A 27,784-nucleotide genomic window follows, 5' to 3' on the forward strand; every position below is an offset into this window, starting at 1 on the left:
ACAATTTTCCTGAAAAAACAAGACTTTTTTAAAATACAATTTTGGCTCAAGACCTTCGTGAAAAAAAACTGGTCTTTTTTGACAACTTTGAAGAAATATCGGACTATTTATTCTTCACACTTTTACAAAATAACTGGACTTCTTTTAAAACTTTTACAAAAAGCAGACTTTTATAATTCGGGCTAAAAACATCACTAATTTTTGAAAATTTTGACATAAAGCAAGACTTTTTAGACATTTTTAGCTCAAGAACTTGGTAAAAATTGGACTTTTTTGACAATTCTAACAGAAAGCAAACCTTTTGACAATTTGGGCTAAAAACAACATTTTTCTGAAAATGTTGACAAAAAACAAGACTTTTTTGACAATTTTAGCTCAAGACCTTTGTAAAAAAAAAAAACGGAACTTTTTTGAGGAAACAAAAAAACTCTGAACACTAAAACCTAAAAAAAGAAAATGGATTACAAAGTTTAAAAAAAAATCTAGAAAACCAAATGAAAACTGAAAATAAAAACAAAAACTTGACAATAAAAATAACTGAAAAAAAATGTTACTGAACTTGAAAACCAAAAAAACAAAACACTAAAACCAAAAAGAAGCAGAAAAACAGAAATATAAAAAAGAATCTAGAAATGAAAACAAAAACGCAACCCCCCCCCCCACTCAAAAAAAAACATTTTCGGAATCTAAATCAAACTTACTGAACCCTCCCCCCATCCATGAAATGGACCGAAATCGAAAACAGAAAACCAAAAAAATGTTGTTTGCAGCTCTCTTTTTAAATATTATGTATTCTTGGACAAAAATTGAAAAGTTTCGCATGAATCAACTGCTGGCGATAAAGAATTTAAAAATCTAACAATTTAAAGAATTTTCAACTTTTAAAAATGTTGAAATTTTTTATTTCAGCGAGTGTTACGAAAACACAAAGGAAAAGAGAACCGAAATTCATTGTTTACCTTACTTTTTCCCTTGAAAAACCAAAAAATACGTTTTCAGATTCTTTATTTGTGTAGAACAGTTACCTATGTATTTGAATAAAAAATACAAAATCTCTTCAAAAACAAAAAAAATGAGGCAATTTTAAAAAATCAGTGTGGGCTATTTTAAGAATCATAAAAAATGTTCCTCTTTAAAAATTCCACCAAGTTTTCAAAATTTTTTTCTGAGAAATCCTCGCATAATTTTAGGAAAAATTTTTAAAATTATGCGGTTTTCTCAATGAAAAAAATAAATTAGTCACATTTCAAGTAAGTAATCCACAAATTATCTTACCTAACTAGTTCACAAATGGCGGAAAAAAAACAACAGCATAACGAAATAGTGAAAAAACACCTGACCTCATTTTAGGATTTTCATCAATCAAAATTCTAGAGCAATAAATTAATTTTCAGATAGGTATTTGAAGCAAAAATTAGAAAGCTTAATTCTTTAAAACGTTCTAAATTGGGAAAAAAAAGGTGTAAAAGTGGTACTCACCTACTTAAGAAAATTTTAAATTTTAAAAAAATTCAAAAATTGCTATAAAAAAATTCAATTTGAAAAATAAACAAAAAACTTGTAAAAATCTGAAAAAAATGTATCTACTTGATAAAATTTGACAAAACCACGTTTTTTCTTAAATTTTAAAAATTCAAAGCTCTGTAGGTATTTTGAAAAATGGAGGCTTTTGTATGTACCTTATTAATTTACTCAAGAGGAAAAAAGTTCAAAACACATTTTTAGTGGAAGAACTCAGTTTTAAAGTTGCTCTATCAATTGATGTTTTTTTACCGACTTTGCCGTGAAACGGAAAAGTAAGGTATTGTATTTGTCATGATGGTTGAGGATTTGGGTGGGGGTGGGTTTTCTTGACGAATTGGAGTATGCTGATCACGATAAGACGTATGGCGCAAAACGAGATAAGTTTATATATATATTTATTTATTTATTTATATATTTGCTCGCGACCAGACATGTCAACTATGCATGGCATATAAGCTGAAAAGTGAACAAAATTTTAAAATTGGCATAATTTCTGTTCTAAATCACTTACCAAAATTTTATTTGCAGATTCAATCTAATATTTAAAAAATCTATGTGTTGAAAACAGTATTCAGATTTTTAGGCTAAATTTTGAAGAAAAATTTTGAAAATAGAGTTGAAATAATTTGAATTTAAAAAAAGTTAAGACACCACAAGAAAGCTTGGACACCATAAAAATTTTTGATGTTTTTAATTTTTCCATGGGCCAATAAAATACTGAAAAATTTCAAGCCAAATTTGTTGTCGTGTACACTCAGGATCGATGTATTTGCATACATATCCACCAGCGCATCACATTCTACTTACTACAAATTGACTGTAGACCCTGCGTTCATCCTCGCGCCTTGATTTCCAAGCCATGCGCCCTCTGGTGGAAGTTTCTGAAAACTCATAGTTGACTTGTATAGTAAAATTAACCCATGACTTGTCAACTATAGTTGACAAGTAGGTCAGTCCACTTGTATAGTAAAATTAACCCATTGATTAGCTGACAAGTCTGGATACTAATACCTATATATTTATAGATTTAAACTTAGTCATTGAGGTGCCCGTTTTAAGTATACGTAGTCATTGTGGTGCCCGGTTTTGGGCTTGTGGCGCCCAAATCGGGCACCACAAGGTCTTTTTATATAAAACGATGTAGAATTTGATGAAATGCACTCTAAGGTGAAAAAAAAATTTTTGAGGCAGGCACCACAAGTACCAAGTTTATATAACGGGCACCACTATGACTAAAAACCAAAAAAAAAAAAACTGCTCCAAAACACCTTTATCATATATATACAATGATCCTCTATGTACGCGGGCACCACAATTACCATAAAAGACCCGGGCACCACAAGGTACTAGGTACGTGTATTCATAGGTATATCAATTTATGTATAAATTTGTGTCACGCTGAACTCAAAAGCTCCGAACTTTAAGTCGAAACTGATGATGGCAAAATATTGCTACGATACTGAACTAGAGAAATTTTTAATTTGGTCGAAATCGATTCAGCCGTTTACGAGATATGAACGTTTAAGTGTGTTTCAACGTTATGGATAAGCAGAAATTTGTGTAAACCCTTATATCTCGCAAACGGCTCACCCCCAACAATCAGATGGGTGGTTAGGGTGTGTAGGTTGCAGATTGGTGCGCCGGAGGTCGGGTGTTCGAATCCCGCGCGAGTCAAGAAGAGAAAATTTTTTGTTGATTTTTTTAAAAAATTTTTTGTTAATTTTATCCGTCCAAAATTTTTTTGACATAAAAAAATCAAAAATTTTCAAAAATTTCTAGTGTAATTTTTGTTTTAACAAAAAACATTAAGTTTTTGGTAAATAGCCAGTAACTTTTGATAATTTTTTTTTGGTAAATTAATATCTAGTAATTTTCAGTAAATAATATGATTAGTTATTTTTGGTGAATTACTTGTAATTAAAGTTTGTCGAAAATTTTGGTAAATTGCTTAGGTAATTTTTGTTTTGGTAAATTAATGGCGTAATTTTTATTGATAAATTGGTATTCCAATTATTAAATTTTCGTAAATTGCTGGGGTTATTTTTGGTAAATTGGTAAAGTTTGGTAAATTGGTAAAAAAAACCTTTGGCAGTAAATTACTGGGGTAACTAAAAAAAAGTCTGTAAAAATTCGGTAAAAAATTGGTAAATTAGTGGGGAAATGTCTGGTAAATTACTGAGGTGAATGTTGGTAAATTGCTGGAGTAATTTTTGGTAAATTGGAAAATTGGTAAATTAGTGGGTAATGTCTGGTAAATTACTGAGGTAAATGTTAGTAAATTGATAGGGTAATTTTTGGTAAATTCATAAATGTTGGTAAATTGGTAAATTTTGGTAAATAGGTAAATTTTGGTAAATTGGTAAATTTCGGTAAATCGGTCAATTTAGGTAAATTGGTAAATTTCGGTAAATAGGTAAATTTTGGTAAATAGGTAAATTTCAGTAAATTGGTAAATTTTGGTAAATAGCTAAATTTTGGTAAATCGGTAAATTGGTAAATTTCGGTAAATTGGTAAATTTCGGTAAATAGGTAAATTTCAGTAAATAGGTAAATTTCGGTAAATAGGTAAATTTTGGTAAATCGGTAAATTTCGGTAAATTGGTAAATTTTGGTAAATTGGTAAATTTCGGTAAATTGGTAAATTTTGGTAAATTGGTAAATTTTGGTAAATTGGTAAATTTTGGTAAATTGGTAAATTTTGGTAAATTGGTAAATTTTGGTAAATTGGTAAATTTTGGTAAATAGCTAAATTTCGGTAAATTGGTAAATTTCAGTAATAATTTTGTTTTTTGTCTACAATTTTCCTGATATATTATTCCACTTGTAATATGACGGTTACGTCTTCATAAGTACGCTAATTTTTATTTGAAAATCAATTTCATAAAAGTGTAGGTAATATGATGGCTACTTATGATTGACTATTTTATTTTGTGGATGTTTTCGTCTTTTCGTATTCATTAAATCGGTAAATTTGGGTACTTCCGCGCATTTTGATAAATTGGTAAATTTTTAAGTAATGTCTGGTAAATTACTGAGATAAATGTTGGTAAATTACTGGGGTATATTTAGAGCAAAGTCGGTTGATCTTGCGAACTGCGCAAGATGTTTTTTCTATTAATAAAATTCAGAGTGGAACCTTCGAAAAAAATACATCATTGGTACTTATCTAATGAAATTAGTTTGAAAATATTTCCAATTTCATCTCACAATCGACCCTGTGACTCTTTGAAAACTCAAACGTCAATCATATCAAACTAACAGCGAAATCGATATTGTTTTTTCATCACGATAAGATCACCCCACGACCTATTCCTCACTTCACCAATCAAAATAGGTATCGATGATCGATGACTTAACACACCGCCATCCAAGCTATCCAGACACTCAATGAAAATTCCAACACATAACACAAACATGCCTACATAAAAAATTAAAAATGACTAGCAACATTGCAATTTAATTATATAAGTCAAATAACCTACTGAATGAATGACTAATCCAGCTGTAAAAAAATTGGAACCACCGAATGAGACCGGAAAAAAATCACCATTTCCGAGTTCCAATTCCGGCACACGTTAGCAAATTTTATATTAAAACCGTATTCTGTATACTCTATTCCTCTTTTATCGTGTTCTAAATTACGCCATCAAATTCATCATGGTGAAAAAAAAAACAACAAAACAATCTCGTACATGTGTATTCCCAACTGGTCAACGTTCAACGTTCCTTTCCGTTCATATGGCAAAAAAAAGTCCTGTTACGTTTATTTTTAATTTCGCCATTAAAATTCATTATCACTTATCAAGCTATAGCTATTTCCATTTTAGATTTCCAACGCTTGAAAGTACCTATACTGTAATGGAAAAGGGGCAAAGGGGGGAATTCAGACGGATGTGATCTCATTAACAAAATACACAACAAACAATCGAATGAATGAATGAAAAACCACGAGTTCTTGGTAAAATTTAAATAACGCGAGAGATTAACACGAGCGATAATCCTTTTGACGTAGGTAATGCAATTTCATACTCATATACGTAACCATACGAATACGATACGATAGCCTATGCAGACTGCAGTTTTATAAAATTGGAATATTACCTTATGTATACTCGTGTGTAAGTATATGGTGGGTTTGGGTAGCTTATTTAACTAGGTAGGAGGAAGATAAATGCCTGTAGAAAATATCTATTGTGATGCTCTATCTTTCTATATTATTGTTGTTAGAATTGGTACAGAGTGCAGAGGGTGTGCGAGGATTCAAAGAATGAGATTATAGATGAAGGATATATCTGCGAACGGTTTCTGATATAATAATATACAAATATGCAGCCAAGGATGCGACACGATACCCACCTACATAATTTCTCTCCCCCCTGTCCCTGCCCACCTCAGAGAGTATCGGATATTGCACCTTTATACTTACAATAAAAACATACTACGATGAATCGCTACATCGAAATTTATATCATTTTAAACTGGATAATTTTCTCTATGTTACAGAACGGCCCTAAGTCACATATGCCTTAAATTGGTCATCGTAATGGGTATCACCTGGATCGTGGATGTTATATCGTGGGCCATCGGCGGCCCGATGTACCTCTGGTATCTGACAGATTTGGTGAATGCGTTGCAAGGTGTTTTTATTTTCATTGTGGTAGGTTGTCAACCACAAGTTTGGAATGCAGTCAAGCGAAAATGGTTCGTAAACGATTCCTCGTGCAGAAACGTTATATCTTCGAATGCAACACCATCTGTCATTAATGATCAACCATCTTCCAAACAAACCGCCGTCGAAACGTTATGCTGAACATCGACGAATCAGAATCGATGCGAATTCTGCTCTTTTATTCGTCATTTTTATACCGGAATTCTAATACACGGATCGGATACTGCGAAGAAGAGTTCTTCTTGTATATGTAAAAAGAGTACTATATTTTTTTACCAACCAAACTCTTTTAATTCTCTCTAGTTCCTATTTTAATATATTCAGTTCTTTGTATAAAATTACTGGTTACCATACCAAAACCATCCCATCGTGTATAACGCCTTCTCAAGTAGAAATTCCGGTTCTCCTATCATCAATTTCTTCGAATCACCCTTTGAAAATACGTAAAAACTCGAGCCTTTTTCCGGTACGGTAGGTTGAATTATTATTGTTGTGGTTGTGTATGTGTATATGACGTATAATTAAGAACTTTCAATTGTCAATTCTAGTCAAAACGATCGTTGTATAATTTGTTCTGTTCGATGCTACGCCGGTCATTGCGGTAGCTTTTAGAGTGTGTTTCCTTTCGAGAAAAGTGTAGTACTGTTTCATCGAATCTCAAGTATTTTGACGACTTTCCTCCCCCTTCTCCTCGTCTTATATTCCTCCTGTTCTTATATTGTATGTACTGTAAGGTACTCAATGGATGTGTTGTAACTTCTTATACATATTTTCCTCATCTTCCTCCATCATCATCGCTTCTCTAATCATCGTGAACTACCTACGAAGTGTGCATTGTCCTGTTGTCGTTTTGTTATTACTGTTTATGTGAACGGTTTTTTTTTCGTTTTTTTTTATTTTTTTTTTATTTCTTTCTCTCGTCGATGACTCCGATATACACTTATTCGATGTGTAAGAGACTGAGATGTATGTTTTAATAGCTCTTTATTATGTTGCTTATACTTATAAATGTAGGTATAGTACCTATAGACGATAATGTATAACACGAAACGAACGAACGAACGCGAATAATGGTACCTTATAATACATATTATCTCGTATGGAATATTATGTTTTTACTTCGATGTTTATATTAATGCGTGAACGCTGCAGGCTGCATAGAATTAAGAGAGCTTACATACATTATGTTGTGATGTATAGTGTATTACATACAAATACCTATGTACAATGTACATTGACGTAGGTAGGTACGTTTAAAACATTCGTTTAGATTATCGTATACATAAGTGTGTTTCGCAATACACACCTGGACATCTGTTTCAATTTGTATAAACCTGGGTACTCGTACTCGTACGTAATGTAAACAAAATTAGCTTTATTTGGACCATTACCATTCGATAAAGTTCGTATCGATCGATGAAAAGATATCGAATTTCTGATTCATCTCTTTTGAACTGATATTTATAATCAGGTAGACTAAACATGAGTGATATGAAAACAATAGTACCAAAAGAAGCTGATATAGATGTTCTAATTTGCTATTTAGTATGCACTTTAATAAATTTAAAAAAAAAAAAAAAAAAAAAAAAATGCATAAGTGATATAAGTACGAGTACCCAGTAATACCTATTTCGATACCTCTCTCTCAATCTTCGAATATATACCTTCATTGTTGTCAATTAGATACGCTAAGCAAACTGTAAAACTTGCTTATTATATTATTACTTTTTATTTTTTTTTTAAATTTTAATAAGTAAGTATGTTTGTTTTTGTATTTATAGTTTTTTTTTTTTTTTTTTTTTTTTTTACTTTTATATTCTATTACGTATGATCCAGCTTTATCACTGCGTTCGATTGATTTAGATCTATGAGTATAGATAATACTTAATTTTTTTTTCTCTTTATGTTAGTGGTATACTATTATGATTTCTTTTTTCTTTTTCTATAAAAATAAAGACTGATACGATATTTATGTTTTAATTTTGTATCTGCATTTTATATAAAAACTGTTGTTATTTTGATAAGATTAATAAATAATCAAATACGATGACGAGTTGATATTTTTATATTATTTTGATGAACTGATTATTAAACGAGACGAGTGTTGAGTGTGTTCAGCGTTATAATAAGCTGAAGGTATGCGAGTAGGCTGCAGATTAGCCTGATATGCTGTGATTAGTGTTTTGAAATGTTGGCAATATAATGCAGTATGTTCGAAAAATACCACACGAAACTAGTTTTTTTTCTTTTAGAAAAATTCAAATATGAAAAGGGTACATTCTTATGCAAGAATTTTTATAAATAATACGACTTGAAGCGGTCCAAACGTTTGAAACCGGTTCAGTGGTTTCAAATTGGATACTGGTTACTTTTTCAACTTTTTTTTTGCTAGTTTTTCAAAGTGACGAATACGAAAAAACATTTCGAATGAAAATTTCGAGAAAAGGACAACGTGGGTGGGTCATGGATGACAAAAACGAATTCTTTTTCATTCTAAAACGACTGAGTATAAAGTTATTGAAAGATGGATAGAACCAATCGTAATGATGATCATAACGAAGTTGTATCTAGTATGGGGAGGAGGAGGGGCAGGGACGAAACTAAACAGGGTGTCTACAGGAATTAGTTGGCTGAAAATCACTACCTTTCACTAGTGTTTCACCACCTTTCAAAATATTTTCAACCACCCCTCCCCTCAGATCGATTTTTTCCTTCTTTTTTTCAGGGTGTCTACTGACCTGGCGCCTGTTCTAATTGATCAAATAAAATCAAACTTGGGAGAACTGACCCCTGCAGTTGGAAGGGTCAAAGTTGAAAATTACAGAAAGGGCATTTTTTTTGAGAAGCATAATTTGGCCTCAAATTGATGAAAAGAGTTCAAATTCATACCATTGGTGAGTACCGCCATTGTGAACAACATATCCAAATTTCAGCTTCCCAGGTCATCCCCACCCCATTTAAGGTGGAAAAAACCTAATTTGGTCCATTTTATGACCCCATCCCACTCTTAAAATTGACCTAAGGAGCCCCAATGTCCAGCTTACAATGGGATGGTGCCACTTGAGTGTATTTTGCAGGTTTCAATCTTCCAACCCTATTTGACCCCTCTCCAGGATCAAAAAAGTGGATTTTTTTTGGCTATTTTACGTGTTTTTCGACCTTTAGGAAAGCCTACAGCCTCCCAAAATTGACCTAGAACGTCCAAATTTTCACAGTACATTGGGAGGATATAACTGAAGTGCCTTTTGCAGGTTTCAACTTTCTAACCTTATTTGATCCCTCTCCAGAGTCAAAAAAGTGGATTTTTTGAGCTATTTTGCATGTTTTTCGACCTTTAGGAAAGCTACTAACGTCTTTAAACGTCCCCAGATTTTTATCAAGCAAATAGACTTAGCTAAATGTAATTAAATTGGACAAAACAAAATTTCTACATCATACTTAACAAATTTTCAAAAATGTGTAAAAATTTAATAAAAAATTTGAACGATTTTAGTGAAAAAAAATGTCCAATTTTTCGAAATAAAACGGCGAGTTTTTAAGTAAAATATACATTTATAGGTACATAGAAACAATTTTGTCATTCGAAAGGTACATATAATTCTGCCTAATATTCATATAACGTATAAAAATTTTGATTTCTCCTTCAAGTCTGGAATTTTTTAATCATGGAAAAGAGAAACAAACTGACCCGGGCGAAGGGAGGGCAAAAGCTCATGGACCATAAATACTTCGAGAGGCATAAAAATTATGTTTTTTTTGTGTGATGAGTTACGAGTACTTATAAGAAGTTCATTAGCTTATTTTGCTTAAAAATTTAAAAATTCGAATGAGGATTTTTATTTTGAGAAATTCGAAATTGAAAAAAAAAGCAAACGATTAGAAGCCTCAAACGTGGAATTTTTTTACTTTTTTGAAGAGAAACAAATCATCTTGAGCGTATCGGAGGCAAAAGTGTTCAAAAATTTGTATTTTGATAGGTGAAAACATAATGAATGTTTTAATGCGAAGGATTTGATTTTTTCGGTTTCAAAATTTTAGAATTTTTTTTTGAAATTTTAAGTGTAAAAAAGAAAAGCAAACAGGTCCGAAAAGCTTTTGAAAATTCGTATTTTGATAGGTGAAAAAGTAATGTTTTTTTGTGAGGAGTTTGATTTTTTTTGGTAACAAAATTTCAGAATTTGAATAAATTTTAGTTTCGAGAAATAAAAAAACATGAATTTTTTGTGTCAGGAGTTCGTTTTTTGGTTAAAATAGTTTTTGAGTGTGAATAATGGATTTTTAAAAAGTTTGATTTCGAAAATGAAAAACTAACACGTCTGAGCGAAGGTAGGGGTTAAAGTTTTCAAAAATTTATAATTCAAGAAGTAAGTAAATATTATTGATTTTATTTTTTTTTGAACAAGAAGTCGAGTTCTCTACATTTTGCATAGAGAAGACCCTCAGAGACCCTCTCCCCTCCCCCCTCCATCATAAGACATTGAAATTTTAGAAACTTACAGTTTTCGCTGATAAGGAAATCTCTCGAGGTGTCCCCCTTCAATTTAAATTAACACACCGTGATTTTTGAAAAAAGCATGACTTATTAATTTACCTCCATAACCAAAAATTTCAACTGTCTCAATTTGACTACTCGATTTTCATAAATTTTTAAAAATTTGAAATTTACGATGAAAATTAGCTCGAAAACTAATATCAGCTTCCTCCCCCCCCCCAAACTCACATTCACCATTTTCAACCATTCTGGAGCCTCCAGCACGATTTTAGAATTTTCTCTAAAAAGGGTGGGAATTAATTTGGACAGTTGAAAATCGAACTGGCTTATTCTCAACCTTTTTAAAACAAAGTTTATACAACATTTAAGCCAAAATCCAAGCGAACATCTCGCTAAAATATGTTTTTTTTTTGACAAGTAGATTTTCGTTAATGGGAAAAAATTCAGAAGATGGAAAAATACTCTCGAAAGTAACCACCTGAAAATTGAATCAAATAATCTCGATCAAAAATATCAAGACTAAGGCACAATTCAATTTTTTGCTGCCCATATCAATTTCCACACTTTCTAGAGAAATATAAAAATGCTGGAAAAATCTAAAATTGCGCTGAAACCCTCATAAAGGCTCAAAATAGTACGATCCAGATTTGGAAGGTTGGATTTGAACAAAATACAGTCTATTCGAGTATATTTCGAGCCTTTTGAAAAATTTCAAAAATCTTAGAGAAATTGAAAATCGAACTCGAGGCTTCAGAATCGCCAAAAATGGCGAAACTCGATTCGAGTGAAGTGATACGTATCAGCTTTTAGGACTGATTTTCATCATTTTTGCTGAAATGAACTTCTGAAACGTGAAAAAAAACATCAATCGCTGAAAATGATCAATTTTAGATTTTCAAAAAAATTCATCATGAGGTTTCAGACTCAATAATTCCGATACTGTTCGAATTGAAGATGGAGACCTTGAAAAATTCTGTACCTACTACGTGTTTTCATTTGAAAAAAAAGGGGACTGGGTAAAATCTTCTCTTCGATGAAAGTTTTCACTCATTGATACTTTTTTTGCTTTCATAATTAAATGATGAAAAGCCATTGATAGAAACCCTGCTGTAGGTATTAATTAAATGCAATCAATCAATCAAAAATTACCCTCATTAGATACTAAATAATTCGTCAAAAATTACCGCAAAATAAATCAATTATTTCCTAAAATGAAAATGATTTTCTGACATTTTGCCAGACTTTTGAAAACTTGGAAAAATCCTGTACTGAAATAATGCTCTACGAGTACGAGATGTTTTAGTTTCGGTGTTTTTAGATCCAAAAATTCCGGTTTCATTTAAATCGAAGATTAAGATCTCGAGAGGTTCTTTTCTGTACTTCCGATTGCAAAAAAAGGGGATTAAAATATCTTCGACGTGAGTTTTGACTCGAAATTGCGAAGTAAAAATACAATGTCTGCAAGTTACATTTTTATTTTTTTGGTATAAATTCGCTCCATCAACAACGAATTGTAATTTTTTAAAATTCGTGCTTTAAAATTTAAAGTACCTATTCGAATCGATTTTTGAACTGTTTTTAAAAATTTAATTACTTAGGTAGGTACTTATCTTTTTACATAAAAAAATTGACATTTTCCAGCACTTTTTCTATGAAATCGGAGACAATTTGTTCCTCGAGAAACAGAAGCCTCTAGAGAAATTTTGAGTTAGTTTTGAGAATTTCAAAATATCGTCGTTGAATTGAAGTCTTCGAAAAATCAAATGAAAAAAAAATGAAAATTCAGCTTGATACGAATGATTAAATTAGGTCAACTTTTCTCATTGATAACAACAAAATAAAAAAAATTTATGAAAGGGGACTATTGAAGAATAATTTTAATTTTTCATCTCAGATGGCTCATTTAAGAACTGATTAAAAATTTTCGGAAGCAGCAAAAATCTAAAATTCCAGAAAAATTGAAAATCACGTTGGAGCCCCCAAATGACTGGAAATCGTAAAATTCGGTTCAAATAATTTGGGTGCAGTATAGGAACATTGGATAGGTAGAGGTACCAAAGGTCAAGTCGAGAGGGGGGAGGGGAGGAATGGAAGTGGTTTGAAATAATGCGTAAAAATCAAAAATTTAATCTCGATTTTAACGAATTTAGAACCATTCTCAAAACATTTATAAGAATTCGAGATCCGAATCTGAAAAATTAAATAGCTAACGACTGTCGTGATAAATTCTCACTCTTCAAAAACCATACACATTGGTACAAAGCTATGTCTTGTTAGGTACTTTTTCTTGTAATCCATCTTCCGGAGCTGGCTGTAGGATTCTCGTCAGTGGAGGTTTTTGACCCTATTAATTACTCGAAAATGTTTTCATTGTAATTAAACGTCTTTACCGAATTAACAAAGCCATCGTTCGAAGTTTAACCTGCCTTATACTTGTAGGTAAACGAAATGTCAAGGACACCGCACTTATCAAAATGACCACTAAAAACGCGAGTTCTTCCTCACGCAATCCAGTACTTGACCATGTAAGTTATGCATTCCAGCCATGAAATATGTACAACACAAGAACTGAGAAAATACTCGAGGGATCAAACACACGTGTTGCCATAATAAAAATACTCGAAGGTATAGGTATTGATGTATTCAGACTTCGGATTATGTGCAGCAAATTTTCTTACGACTTTTTCAGCCAACTCAACTGGCAATAAAACAACACTAATGAAAGTTCACCATTATTTTCACTAGTTGCTTTGCTGGACAACAATATCATAAAGATAGGGCATATAAATTCATATTTCATTCTCCCCATCGCTGACCGGACGGCGGTCACGACGCCCTTGAACAAATCCAGCAATCCACTTGCTTTCTCTTTTACAACCTTCAACTTTTCTCGTTCACGTTCACGCGCGAATGTTGAAAAATTCGCTCTATGTCACCTACTACCTATTTCATCATCTCACACGATTGGGTCATTGACTGTGACTACTCACACGCGAACATACCAGTAAATACTTTCGTCGAATCGACATGTTTGATGTTTATTTACATTTTATCGATGTTTGGACATAACAAGACAGCAAATCGGTTCAGTATGCGTCCATATTGTTGCTCTTTTCTGTTTTAAGACCGACAGCAATAAAATAGGACGTATAATTACGCTGGCAAAGTGCAAGTCTCGGTGTTCGTACTCGTATTATAAATGAGAATAAATTGAGATCGACGAATCAGAGCGACTCGCCTATTCGCTTACCTTTAAAAACTTGAAACAGCAATGACACGGACGCGTACGTTGATATAATTACAACCACCAGGTTGATCAGGAAACCGACGATGGACGGATAACATACGATAAATAATCCAAATATATCGAAATACACGGCTTGCTCGTCATTACTTTGGAGCTCTTCCTTGAGGAAATTATAGTCCACCAGTGCCTTCACAGTGTGTAGTAAATTATCACCGGCTAACTGGAGGACGTTGGCGGTAATCATCGAAATATTATCACTGCTCGTTTGATAAACATAACCGTTGGCGAAATGAACTAAATCCAATCCTATGATCAAAATAATACCGCATATAACTACAATGTCAATTGTCAACTATCAAGTATGAAGTATGATACAGAATATCTACGAAATTATTGCGTTTTCAAATTGATAGGTAATAACTATCGAGTTGTAGGTATTTTACCTTTTAGCTGTCCGTAATCGCGAAAAATCTTGAAATCCGTATCCGACGGTAATAATCCGCTTTGGATGAATTCTTCGCTGAGTACTTTACCATCAGGAAACATCGCTGATTTGCTGTATATCTGCGGAACGTGTTTTAATGTAGTTAGAAAAATCACATATATCTACAATATTTTTATCGTCAACTTGCAAAATGACGTCAATAAGCAATCTATTCTTATGGTTTGATAAGGACAGTCCACGTTAAACCATTTACAATATTTGCAAGAGTAATCTCGATCTTTGTAGCATACTTATGGTGCGATACTCGTGGCATGTATTTTTTTATGATAGGATGTCAGCACCGAGTTCCTTCAGAAACAAAACCTCAATTTTGAATTTTTGCCAAAAAATACCTAACAGGTGACTCGACTTTCGACCTTCAGTTCGTAATTTCAAGAGTTTTGGGAGACAGAAACGATCTTGTTGGAAATTCTTATAGAGGGTGAGGGGGAGGGGGGAGGACCGTGAAAAAAATAACGCAAAATTTCAATTTTTGGCCAAATTCAGTGATAATCCATGACTTTTGTTTTGGTTTCTAAGTTGAAAATCAGCCAGAAAAGATTTCGGCACTTGAAGTGCTCCTGGAGGGGGAGATTTGGGTCCTCAAAACAAGGAAGTTTTTCAAAAAATTTATTTTTTCGCTCTATCAACTTTCACATTGCTTGTTTTGGGAAAAATGGCACAATTTCAAAAGATTTTCGATTTACTTTCAGAATCCATGGCCAATGTTTTTCTGAAATTGGAAAAGTTTTTGGAGCACAAGTTTCTGGTCGTATTGCCAATTCAGGCACGAAATCCACTATTCATTTTATTTTAGTAACTTTACCTTTAGTGACTGAAAATTAGCAAGTGCCTTTCTCGATTTTTGGTGAATTTTTGAAAATCAAATTTAGCCCAAAAATGAGGGAAACAAATCAAAATTTTATCAAATTGACCAAGAAAGCTGAAATTTGAAATATACCCTATTTGAGCAGTTCTGGAGCCTCCAGCAGATTTTTGAAACCCGAAATTTCCACAAAATTTCATCAAATGGAGACGGAAAGCCAAAATTTATTCTGAAAACTAATTTCAATATGCTAGGAAGTCGACTGCTCTCTCCAGCAAATTTTTGAAAGGTTATGGTGTTTTTTGGAAAATTGAAATTTCCAAAAAGTATTTTACGAAGTAAATTTCAGCTTGCTAACTCCATTTTGATAAAATGTTGTGCGAATTTCAAGTTTCAAAAATCTGGTGACTCCAGTAATTTTCAAAAAGTCGCTGGAGGCTCCAAAACGACTTAAAATCCACCTGCAGTTGATTTCGTGGCGTATTGAAATTAGTTCGCAAAATAAATTTCGGTTTTTGATAAAATTTTGGGAAATTTCGAGTTTAAAAAATCTGCTGGAGGCTCCAAAATGACTTTAACCTACCTGAAGTCGTCTTCCGAGGATGTTAAAATTGGAGTTTGGAGTAAATTTCAGCTTTCCATCTCCATTTTATGAAATTTTGTAAAAATTTAAAGTTTCAAAAATCTGCTGGAGGCTCCAGTAATTTTCAAAAAGTCGCTGGAGGCTCCAAAACGACTTGAAATCCACCCGCAGCCGACTTCGTAGCGTATTGAAATTAGTTCGCAGAATGAATTTCGGCTTTCCATCTCCATTTGATAAAATTTTGGGAAATTTCGAGCTTAAAAAATCTGCTGGAGGCTCCAGAAATTTTCAAAAGGTCGCTGGAGGCTCCAAAATGATCCAAACCTACCTGAAGTCGTCTTCCGAGGATGTTAAAATTGGAGTTTAGAGTAAATTTCAGCTTTCCCTCCCCATATGATGAAATTTTGTGAAAATTTAAAGTTTCAAAAATCTGCTGGAGGCTTCAGGAATTTAAAAAAAATTGCTGGAGGCTCCAAAACGACTTGGAATCCACCTGCAGTCGACTTCGTAGCGTATTGAAGTTAGTTCGCAGAATGAATTTCGGCTTTCCATCTCCATTTGATAAAATTTTGGGAAATTTCGAGTTTAAAAAAATCTGCTGGAAGCTCCAGAACTGCTCAAAACGGGTTGAAACACGTTTCCAATCGATTTGGCGTGTCGAAAATAAGGTATCTTCCAAATTTTAGCTTTCTTGGTCAATTTGGTAAGATTTTGATTTTCCTCCTCATTTTTGGCCTGAATTTGATTTTCAAAAATTCACCAAAAATCGAAAAAGGCACTTTAACACTTGAAATTCTGACAGGTGATAAATTTTTACTTAATCTTTCGATCTACCTTTGTACGGTTTAGAAAATATCGGCTTTATCCAATCACATCGTCTTAAATTTTTAATGTTGAACAGTTGATTTTTATTTTTTTTCAAAATAATGATTCTGAAGGATTTTCATGAAAAATATTGATCATTTTTTTCTAAAATTTTGAATTTTTTCTTTTTTACACGACAAATCTTCAAAAAAAGTGACCAGCCATTTTTGCTGAAATAGTGACAAAAGTGACTTGCAAGTGAAATTATGTGACTAAGCCACTTTTTAAGTGACCGAATTTTATGCCTGCCAATTTGAAAAAAATTGAAAAAAATAGCCAAAAACTTGTTAATTTTTTCTCGTTTTTTTTTTGAAATTGGCAATAATGACCGAAAAATTGACACCACTATACGTTCCAAACTATTTTCCAAAATTCAGAAACCATAACTTTCGATGTTCTGGCATGATTAATGCGAAATATTTGAGAACAAAAAATTTTCAAAATACTTTACCTATAAAAATAAGAGATTTTCAAAATTTTCAAGTGCTCATTAGAACCCACAAGTTTGGTAGAAGCTGAAGCAAAAAACCCACAATTTTTTTCGAAAATTCCCCCTCTTTGAGAACCGATATCTTCCCTCCAGGACTACCTCCGGAGATAAAATTTATTCTGAATAATTTGTGGCTCACAATGAAGGTCTCTCCTGGATTTGGTCAGAATCCTGCAACATTTCTTCATTTTACGAGTCACCTTAATGTTTGTCGTTCATGGTTTTGATCTTTCAATAAAAGATGCACTGATGACGTAAAAAAAGTGAAATCGAAATCGAAAAAATAAAACCATACTTATTCGAGTTATCGAGTTTGCCATTAGGAATCAAAAACATGCTCATTCGATACATCGCTGGATTTCATAATTTTTCAAAAAAAAAAAAAAAAAAAAACTCAATTTGAGGAGGGAGCTTTATTTTTTTCTAAATTTTTGTTTTAAAAATACTACACAGTACTTCAAAATAAAATAAAAATTGGTGCTTCTTAATTTTTGAAAAATGTCTTCCATTTTACGTTTTTTTTTTTTACCTATTTCATGTTCTCATCTTATGTCAACTCGTTTGTTTGATTTTTTGACCCGTTCCATGGTTATTTTCAGACGGAGGGGGGTGGGGTGGGGGGTGGAGGGGAATCAACATTACTTGAGAAACCAGACGTGATTTTTTTCAATTTCATATTTTTTTTTCTTGAAAAGAGGGTTATCAAGAAGAATTCTGACGCAGAAATCGAGAATCTTCGTCTTTTACTCAAAATTGTTCATCAAAAACGTGTAATTTTTAAACAAATTTTCCAATTTTGGATGGGGGAGGGACTCCTGATACAATTTTAGGCACTGGATGCAAAGAAATGGCAAAACATTGTTCATATTGATTATCGAAAAATTGTATTTCGTAAAATATTTTGAATGAAATCGAAAGACGAAAGATGAAAAAAAAAAATGCTCAAATTCAAATTGTTTTTTGGTAGCTATTCCAAAAAATATTGAAATATTTTAATTTTATCGAATTCTACGCTATTATTTTTATTGACTTTCCCTTGGTTCAAATTAATTAATTTTTTTTTTCAAATATACACTGGAAAAAATGGGAACTATTTCTATATTTCAACAAAATATAAAAGAAGGCACAATTTTGTAAATTCATCATCATCAGTTTTGTTTAAATTCATTTTTTTGTACCTAATTATTGTTCAAGGCACAAGAAGACTAGAAAGCCAAACGTAATATTATTTCAAACCCTTACACTCATTGATTATTTTGTCAAAAATAAACGTTTAATTTTCAAATTTGAACAGAAAATGCAATATTCAAAGCAAAACACTACAACCTCGATGAGGAAAATTTGACTGGGTTGAATGATTTTTCTATCTTGGAAAATTTAATTTTGGAAAAAAAGAGGACTTGAAGAGAAACAAAATTATGGAACGCGATACTTCCTACTTCCTAGATACGAGTGATTAGTTTTTTTGAAAAAAGTTCGAAGCAAAAAATTAAAAGTCCATTCCAAGTTGATCATTTGTCAAAAAAATTTTGATTAAAAATGTTTTCCTGGACAAAATCAAATTTTTGAAAAAAAAACAACAAAAATATTACGAAAAAAATGCAGAGAAACATATATACCTAATTGTAGATAATCAATGACTTTATTTCTACGTAGAAAGCTTCGTTTTTGAAAATTTTCGACCAAAAATCGATCGTTGATTTTTCGATTTTCAAAGTGTTTTTTAATTTTTTTCAATTGGAAAGAAATATCCATCGAATGAAAAAAAAGACCTCGTAGGCTTAAAATATCATTCTGAAATATCATATATAGAGTTTTCCCCCTTCAGCGTGACTCATTTTCGTTTTGAAATCAATCTTTAATATCGGAAAGTTTTTTCTCAGTGGAAATATTTGATTACCTACCTACCTATTTTTCGGTTTCATTGCAATAGTCTCACCATTGGGAGAATAATCTCCCATAAGAAAATACAAGAAAGGGGAGGAGAGGAAAATTAAATCAATTCGATAATATTATTGATAATACGAACATTGAAAAAAAGACCAACGTGCAGAAATCAATGAGATCCACAATAAGAAAATGAAGAAAAATTAATCACAAATGCCCAGTTTTGTCATATCTTCTATCCCAATTCCAAATATAAATCACTTTTACCTTTCTAAAATGTTATATGAGAAAATAATGTTGATTACAAAATTACAAAACATCATAATTATGCTATCTGCATTTGCCACGACGATTTCAAAATGGGACACCTTGTATAAAAGCATCATAGATGATATAGTGAAGGTGTGCAAGGATCAAATTACTCCAATACGAAATTTCATTCGATATTTTTTCAACACCTTTGAATTCTTTGAAGGGTTGAATTGAATGAAAATGTATTTTATTTCAACTCGATCGAAAGACGTTTTCATTCAGACATTTATAAGAACACAACACAACCCAAGTTATCGGTGGATAATACGTTGAAAAATAAATATCCTGGATTGTTCTACACCACATCAATTATCCCTACGTAGACCTATTTTAAATTCAAACACCTTCACTGGCTAGGTGTGTTTTTCACCTACGAGTTCATTGTACCTACTCATCTTCATTTCATGTACATAGGTAATTTCACGTCGAGATTATAAGGACGAAAGTATTTCTATCTATCTTATTTTACGCAGGTGTACGAAAAAGAATTAATTACCTTGGGTAAAACGTACGCATTAGGACCAGTTTGAAAGAGCGTTTGACGTCCGCCAGCTCCAAAAGCGTCCAAATTAATAAAACATACGATCTCATTGATCCATTTATGTTTAGTGATAAATCCATGCGATCCCTGAAACGACAAAAATGACCAATTTTGATCCTAAAACACGATACCATCTATCAAGATCAAGATGTTTTATACAGAAAAGACACTTTACCGAAATCCCATCCACTTTGGCACCGTTGAATAAAAATATGACGTTTCTTCTGATCGGATGATCTACAATTGACATTACAAGCAGAACTTCCAGCATGACAGCGCAGTTTAAACCGCCGTCGCTCGTACCTAAAAATAAAATTAACACTTTATACTATAAGGAAATTACTATTCTATAGGACATTTTTTTTTGTTCACCGTAACGGTATCGTTGGTTATATTATGCAAATTCATCGAAGGTATACGACGAAGAAGAACGTGGGTAACATGCAAATTCGAGTAAGTAACGCTGGATAATTTACTGACCTGGACTGGCGAAACTCGAGTCGAAATGACAATTCACTAGAATACTTTCGGTCGCGTTGAATTTCGAGTACAATTTGACGACGACGTTTTGCAAATTTCCATACACTATTTGCTTTCGAAAAGCTCTGCCTCGAGAATCGACTTCGCTAAAATTACCGCTGACTACTTGTATATCTATGTCTATTCCATTCCACGAAGGAGGCTCACGTTTCTTGATACGTTCGATCTGGCAAAGCAAATAATCAACGGTCAAGACTTCGTTTTCGTAGCTACCGATTGGTTTGGGACCGATTTCATCCAATTCTTTGAGGTATTCCATCGCTCGAACGCCGGAAACTCTGTACATATTGAAAAATAACATCCGGATATAGTTTACATTTCGAATAATCATCGACTCATCGTAAACAAAAAGTAGTGATACCGAACCTGTTAGTATTTGCAGGATCTAACTCATCTTCGGTTAATCCTTTCGGGCACGAATTCAAAGCCCATGAAGCAATCACCATCAATATTATGGCTGCCAAAAATACGGCGACGAAAAATTTCGTGTTCAATATGGCCTGTTGAGAATACAGCCTGTAATTTATCCTATCACCAATTCTAGTATATTGGCGAACTATTCTTTCTTCCTATAGAATGGAAATTCAAGTATCAACGTTGTGAAATGTCAACGAAGAAAACTGATCATTTTGATCATGCGATTAATTTTTGTAAATTGAGTTCATACCTGTAGCTCTGTCTGTCTCTTGTTATATGCCAGGACATCTTGTTCGGTGGGCATTTCTCGATGAGGTTTTAGTATCGTAGATTGCGATTCTGCTTCACTATCGATCGTATTCGTCTGCTTATCTACGATCACCGGTATAGTTTTCCTCGATTCCGGCGGTTTCAAAACCAATTGAGGCGAAGGATCGGCTTCTATTTGAATTTCCATGTTTACTAGACGAATAGGTATAAAACACTTGATTAACCTTATCGCAAACGAACACGAATACGAATTATTCAACGAGTATTTTCAAAATTATAACGAATGCGGATAATTCGTAAATTAAAACTTGGACTAATTACACCAATTACACGACAGAGTTTACGTTAGATTTACGAATATACGTACGAATAAATGACATCGGATCGGTAACGACAGACAAGTAAACTCTGGAAAATGATGAAGCTCTTCGAATCACTATCTTTTGTCAATATTGTACCTACAAGAGATAAGAATCTTCGGTGTAGGGTAAGCTGGTATACGAATGATTCGTAGCATCACTTTTATATCGTTTGCATTCCTACGCAGTAACATCAAATTTAACATGCAGAATCATGAAAAAGGTGATTGTCAAAATCTGCGTATCAAAAAATGAACTTCAGCATTACTTTTGCCATGCTATAATGATCGATCAATATTACACTAAGAAATTCCTGCATATGCAACTAAACTTACAACTATGCGATTACTATTGTAGGTATGAATAAGAAACAAGTAATCTATTAAAATTAAAAATCTAATTGTGAGAAGGTATTTATACTTAGAAAATTAAGGATTCCAAGTTCAGTAGGTAGTTGAAGTAAAGCCAACACTATAATGTTATTCAAAATTTTAGTACGGAGACATCATAACAATTAACAAATAACTTCAAGAATACTTACAAGAAATGTTTTAGAAAAAAAATAAAAGTTTATTTGCAGAAACTTTCTAAACTAAACGAAAAAGGAAATGTACTTACTCAGCAATTGTTGAAAATCATCAGAAAATCAGTGAAATTAATTTTGTTTAAATGTTACAAATCAAGATAATGTTAATAGACATCATTACCTAATTAAAGTGGATGAAAATGACGAAAAAACTCTTAAAATTCATAATAACTTAACAAAATTTATGATTGATCAAAAATGAAGTAAGGTGAAATACAAAAAACATGAAAAGATTTTGCTTTCCTATCATAAATTACAAAATCACTCAGATCACAATAAAAGTATATGAAAAGCAAGCGAAAGTTGCTAAAATATTGTCAAAATTATGCAAAACAATATCTAAGTATACAGAAATATTCTCATCTATTAAAAAAAATAATACTCAAATTTTCTCAAAAATTATTAATGCAAAAAAGTAGGTATAAAATGTTGCAAATTACCTATGTATATAATAATCACAACATTCTAACTAAGTTGGCTAAAATGACCTGATAGTGAATAAAATTGATTAAAAACTGCTTAAAAAATTGATGAATATAATCAAAAAAGTGTGAAATGATGTTTCAATATTTTTATATGAAACTTTCAAAATTTACACTAAAATTATTAAAAATTAAAAACAACAAACAGAATACATTTAAAAAGTTATTAAAAATACAAAATAATACACATAGTACCTACGTAAAAAATGAAAATTGCATAATTTTTTTTAATGAGCTGAATTCACTTGTGATCATGAACCAGTACGAGGTTATTTCATTACCATAAAATTGGATCTGATCATATCTAGAGATGTGCATTTTTCAGAAAAGTAATTTTGATGAAATGAAAAGTGAAAAGTTCATTGAAAAGTGTGAAAAGTAAATAGTCTGGCATAAGACAATAGGAGTAATTGCACCCCCCTGCAGATCATCCGGGACAACTTTTTTCTTAAAGGGGACATCCTAAGGAACATTTTAAAGCAAACTTGCCAAAAAAAAGTTGGCCTTACTTACAAAATGGCGGCCATTTTGATTGACAGGTCAGCCGAAATCGCAGATTTTGCGTTTTAATATAGGACTTGCACGAACTTTTTAAAACTTTACAATTTTTGAAAATCGAATTTAGGCCAAAAATGAGGGAAAAATCGAAATGTTACCAAATTGACCAAGAAAGCTGAAATTTGGGATATACCCTATTTTCGACATGCCAAATCGATTGGGAACGGTTTCAACCCGTTTTGAGCAGTTCTGGAGCCTCCAGCAGATTTTTGAAATTCGAAATTCCCACAAAATTCCATCAAATTGGAGTTGTAAAGCTAAAATTTATTCTAAAAACTAATTTTAATACGCTACGAAGTACTGCGGGTGAATGTCAAGTCGTTTTGGATTCTCCAGCGACTTTTTGAAAATTCCTAAAGCCTCCAGCAGATTTTTGAAACTTTAAATTTTCACAAAATGTCATCAAATGGAGATGAACATCTAAAGTTTACTCTACACTCCAATTTTAACACCCTCTGAAGACTTCAGGTGGGTTCTAGTCATTTTAGGGCCTCCAGTGACTTTTTTGAAAATTACTGGAGCCTCCAGTAGATTTTTGAAACTTGAAATTTCCCCAACATTTATTTATTAATTGGAGTTGGCAAGCTGAAATTTACTTCGCAGACTACATGGTGGTTTCAAATGGTTTTGAAGCTTCCAGCTACTTTTAGGAAATTTAAAGTTTCAAAAATCTGCTGGAGGCTTCAGGAATTTTTTAAAAGCCGCTGGAGGATCCAAAACGACTTGAAATTCACCTGCAGTACTTCGTAGCGTATTGAAATTAGTTTTTAGAATAAATTTTAGCATTACAACTCCAATTTGATGGAATTTTGTTGGAATTTCGAGTTTCAAAAATCTGCTGGAGTCTCCAGAACTGCTCAAAACTGGTTGAAACCGTTTCCAATTGATTTGGCATGTCGAAGATAGGATATATCCCAAATTTCAGCTTTCTTGGTCAATTTGGTAAAATTTTGATTTTTCCCTCATTTTTGGCCTAAATTCGATTTTCAAAAATTCACCAAAAATCGAAAAACGCACTTTAGCACTTGAAATTTTGACAGGTGATGAATTTTTGCATGATCTCTCGATCTACCTTTGTAAAGTTTGAAAAAGTTCGTGCAAGTCCTATATTAAAACGCAAAATCTGCGATTTCGGCTGACCTGTCAATCAAAACGGCCGCCATTTTGTAAGTAAGGCCAACTTTATTTTTGGGCAAGTTTGCTTTAAAATGTTCCTTAGGATGTCCCCTTTAAGAAAAAAGTTTTCCCGGAGGATCGGCGGAGGGGGGGGGGGGGTGCAATTACTCCTATTGTCATATGCCGGACTATTACTTTTGCCATGCTATAATGATCGATCAATATTACCCTAAGAAATTCCTGCATATGCAACTTAACTTACAACCATGCGATTACTATTGTAGGTATGAATATAAGAACGCCTATTGAAAATCTAATGTGAGAAGGTATTTAGAAAATTAAGGATTCCAAGTTCAGTACTTGAAGTGAAGCCAACGCTACTGTTATTCAAAATTTTAGTACAGAGACATCGTATAACAAATAAATAACTTCAAGAATACAAGAATCAAGAAATGTTTTCGAGAAAAAATTAAAAGTTTATTTGCAGAAACTTTCTAAGCTGAACGAAAAAGGAAATGTACCAACTCAGCAATTGTTAAAAATCATCAGAAAATCAGTGAAATTAATTTTGTTTAAATGTCACAAATCAAGACAATGTTAATAAACATCATTAAGTAGGTACCTACCTAATTAAAATGGATGAAAATGACGAAAAATCTCTGAAAATTCATATTAAGTTAACAAAATTTATGATTGATCAAAAGTGAAGAAAGGAAAAATAAAGAAAACATGAGAAGATTTTGCTTTCCTATCATAATTACAAAATCACTGAAATCACAATAAAAGTAAGACGTATATGAAAAGCAAGCGAAAGTTGCTAAAATATTGTCAAAAGTATGCCAAACAAATTCTTTTACCTACAGAAATATTCTCATCTAAGTATTTTAAAAAAATCTCAAATTTGCTCAAAAATTATTAAAGCAAAAAATTATACATAATATGTACATGTTGCAAATTATGTCACTATCACAACATTCCAACTAAGATGGCTAAAATGACCAGATAGTGAATAAAATTGATGAATATGTATCATCAAAAAAGTGTGAAATGATGTTTCAATATTTTTATATCTATGAAACTCTCAAAATTTACACTACAATATTATTAAAAGTACAAATACTCATAGGTACGTAAAAAATGAAAATTGCATAATTTTTTTTAATGAGCTGAATTCACTTGTGATCATGAACCAGTACGAGGTTATTTCATTACCGTAATATGATTGGATCTGATCATATCTAGAGATGTGCACTTTTCAGAAAAGTAATTTTGATGAAATGAAAAGTGAAAAGTTCATTGAAAAGTGTGAAAAGTGTGAAAAGTAAATAGTCTGGCATATGACAATAGGAATAATTGCACCCCCCTGCAGATCCTCCGGGACAACTTTTTTCTTAAAGGGGACATCCTAAGGAACATTTTAAAGCAAACTTGCCAAAAGAAAAGTTGGCCTTACTTACAAAATGGCGGCCATTTTGATTGACAGGTCAGCCAAAATCGCAGATTTTGCGTTTTAACATAGGACTTGCACGAACTTTTTCAAACTTTACAAAAGTAGATCAAAACATCATGCAAAAATTTATCACCTGTCAAAATTTCAAGTGCTAAAGTGCGTTTTTCGATTTTTGGTGAATTTTTGAAAATCGAATTTAGACCAAAAATGAGGGAAAAATCGAAATGTTACCAAATTGACCAAAAAAACTGAAATTTGGGATATACCCTATTTTCGAAATGCCAAATCGATTGGGAACGGTTTCAACCCGTTTTGAGGTAGTTCTGGAGCCTCCAGCAGATTTTTGAAATTCGAAATTCCCACAAAATTCCATCAAATTGGAGTTGTAAAGCTAAAATTTATTCTAAAAACTGATTTTAATACGCTACGAAGAACTGCAGGTGAATGTCAAGTCGTTTTGGATCCTCCATCGACTTTTTGAAAATTCCTAAAGCCTCCAGCAGATTTTTGAAACTTTAAATTTTCACAAAACTTCATCAAATGGAGATGGAAAGCTGAAATTTACCCTACACTCCAATTTTAACATCCTCTGAAAACGACTTCTGGTAAATTTCAAGTCATTTTAAAGCATCCAACGACTTTTTTGAAAATTACTGGAGCCTCCAGTAGATTTTTGAAACTTGAAATTTTCCCAAAATATCATCAAACTAAGATGGAAAGTCGAAATTCATTCTGGAAACAAATTTCATTACGCTACGAAGTTGACTGCTGGTGAATTTCAAGTCGTTTTGGAGCCTCCAGCAAATTTTTGAAGGGTTGTATGACGTTTTTTTTGGAAAATTGAAATTTCCTAAAAGTAGCTGGAAGCTTCAAAACCATTTGAAACCACCATGTAGTCTGCGAGGTAAATTTCAGCTTGCCAACTCCATTTGATAAATTAATGATGGGGAAATTTCAAGTTTCAAAAATCTACCGGAGGCTCTAGTAATTTTCAAAAAATTCGCTGGAGGCCCTAAAATGATTTGAACCCACCTGAAGTCATCTTCAGAGGGTGTTAAAATTGGAGTGTAGAGTAAATGTCAGATTTCCATCTCCATTTTGATGAAATTTTGTGTATATTTAAAGTTTCAAAAATCTGCTGCAGGCTCTAGTAATTTTCAAAAAAAAGTAGCTGGAGACCTTAAAATTACTTGTGCCCACCTGGAGTCGTCTTCAGAGGGTGTTAAAATTGGGTTTAGAGTACATTTCAGATTTCCATCTTCATTTTGATGAAATTTTGTGAAAATTTAAAATTTCAAAAATCTGCTGGAGGCTTTAGGAATTTTCAAAAAGTCGTTGGAGGCTCCAAAACAGCTTGAAATTCACCTGCAGTACTTCGTAGCGTATTGAAATTAGTTTGCAGAATGAATTTCAGCTTTACAACTCCAATTTGATGGAGTTTTGTGGGAATTTCGAGTTTCAAAAGTCTGCTGGAGGCTCCAGAACTGCTCAAAACGGGTTGAAACCGTTCCCAATCGATTTGGCATTTCGAAAATAGGGTATATCCCAAATTTCAGCTTTCTTGGTCAATTTGGTAACATTTTGATTTTTCCCTCATTTTTGGCCTAAATTCGATTTTCAAAAATTCACCAAAAATCGAAAAACGCACTTTAGCACTTGAAATTTTGACAGGTGATAAATGTTTGTATGATCTTTCGATCTACCTCTGTAAAGTTTGAAAAAGTTCTTGCAAGTCCTATATTAAAACGCAAAATCTGCGATTTCGGCTGACCTGTCAATCAAAATGGCCGCCATTTTGTAAGTAAGGCGAAATTTTTTTTTGGCAAGTTTGCTTTTAAATGTTCCTTAGGATGTCCCCTTTAAGAAAAAAGTTGTCTCGGAGGATCGGCGGGGGGGGGGGGGGGGTGCAATTACTCCTATTGTCATATGCCGGACCATACCTAATTGAACAGATCTAAATCTAAGTAATTGGATCAGAGGGAATATCTGGAACTGATCAGATCTACTTATTTTGGCATGATCAGATTCAGATCCATTCAGATAATTAAATATCTTCCATGATAAAATTGAAACAAACAAAAAAAATT

The 27,784-nt window shown here is 32.6% G+C and overlaps 2 protein-coding genes across 3 annotated transcripts in view; one reads left to right on the forward strand and one right to left on the reverse strand.

Annotated features, from left to right (window-relative positions):
* The window catches only part of LOC135845865 (probable G-protein coupled receptor Mth-like 1), a 37,718-nt gene extending 29,935 nt beyond the window's left edge, over positions 1-7,783 (forward strand). The window contains exon 5 of the mRNA XM_065364714.1: positions 6,028-7,783. Coding sequence (XP_065220786.1) covers positions 6,028-6,334 — 307 coding nt within the window. The 3' untranslated portion in view covers positions 6,335-7,783. The remainder of the gene's footprint in view (positions 1-6,027) is intronic.
* The window catches only part of LOC135842770 (endoplasmic reticulum metallopeptidase 1-like), a 79,980-nt gene extending 58,348 nt beyond the window's left edge, over positions 1-21,632 (reverse strand). Inside the window, exons 1-7 of one of the 2 annotated variants that reach the window (XM_065360394.1) lie at positions 21,127-21,632; positions 20,826-20,959; positions 20,400-20,737; positions 20,095-20,222; positions 19,875-20,006; positions 14,376-14,496; positions 13,936-14,238 (exon numbers count right to left, since the gene is read on the reverse strand). In XM_065360394.1, the coding sequence (XP_065216466.1) occupies positions 13,936-14,238; positions 14,376-14,496; positions 19,875-20,006; positions 20,095-20,222; positions 20,400-20,737; positions 20,826-20,959; positions 21,127-21,333 (1,363 nt within the window). In that variant the 5' untranslated portion in view covers positions 21,334-21,632. Of the gene's footprint in view, positions 1-13,935; positions 14,239-14,375; positions 14,497-19,874; positions 20,007-20,094; positions 20,223-20,399; positions 20,738-20,825; positions 21,029-21,126 lie in introns of both variants that reach the window. The other variant, XM_065360393.1, reaches the window with a different exon arrangement.
* Between the last annotated feature and the right edge of the window lie 6,152 nt (positions 21,633-27,784).

Source organism: Planococcus citri, chromosome 4, assembly GCF_950023065.1.
Source record: "Planococcus citri chromosome 4, ihPlaCitr1.1, whole genome shotgun sequence".
In the NCBI taxonomy this organism is placed as follows: domain Eukaryota; kingdom Metazoa; phylum Arthropoda; class Insecta; order Hemiptera; family Pseudococcidae; genus Planococcus; species Planococcus citri.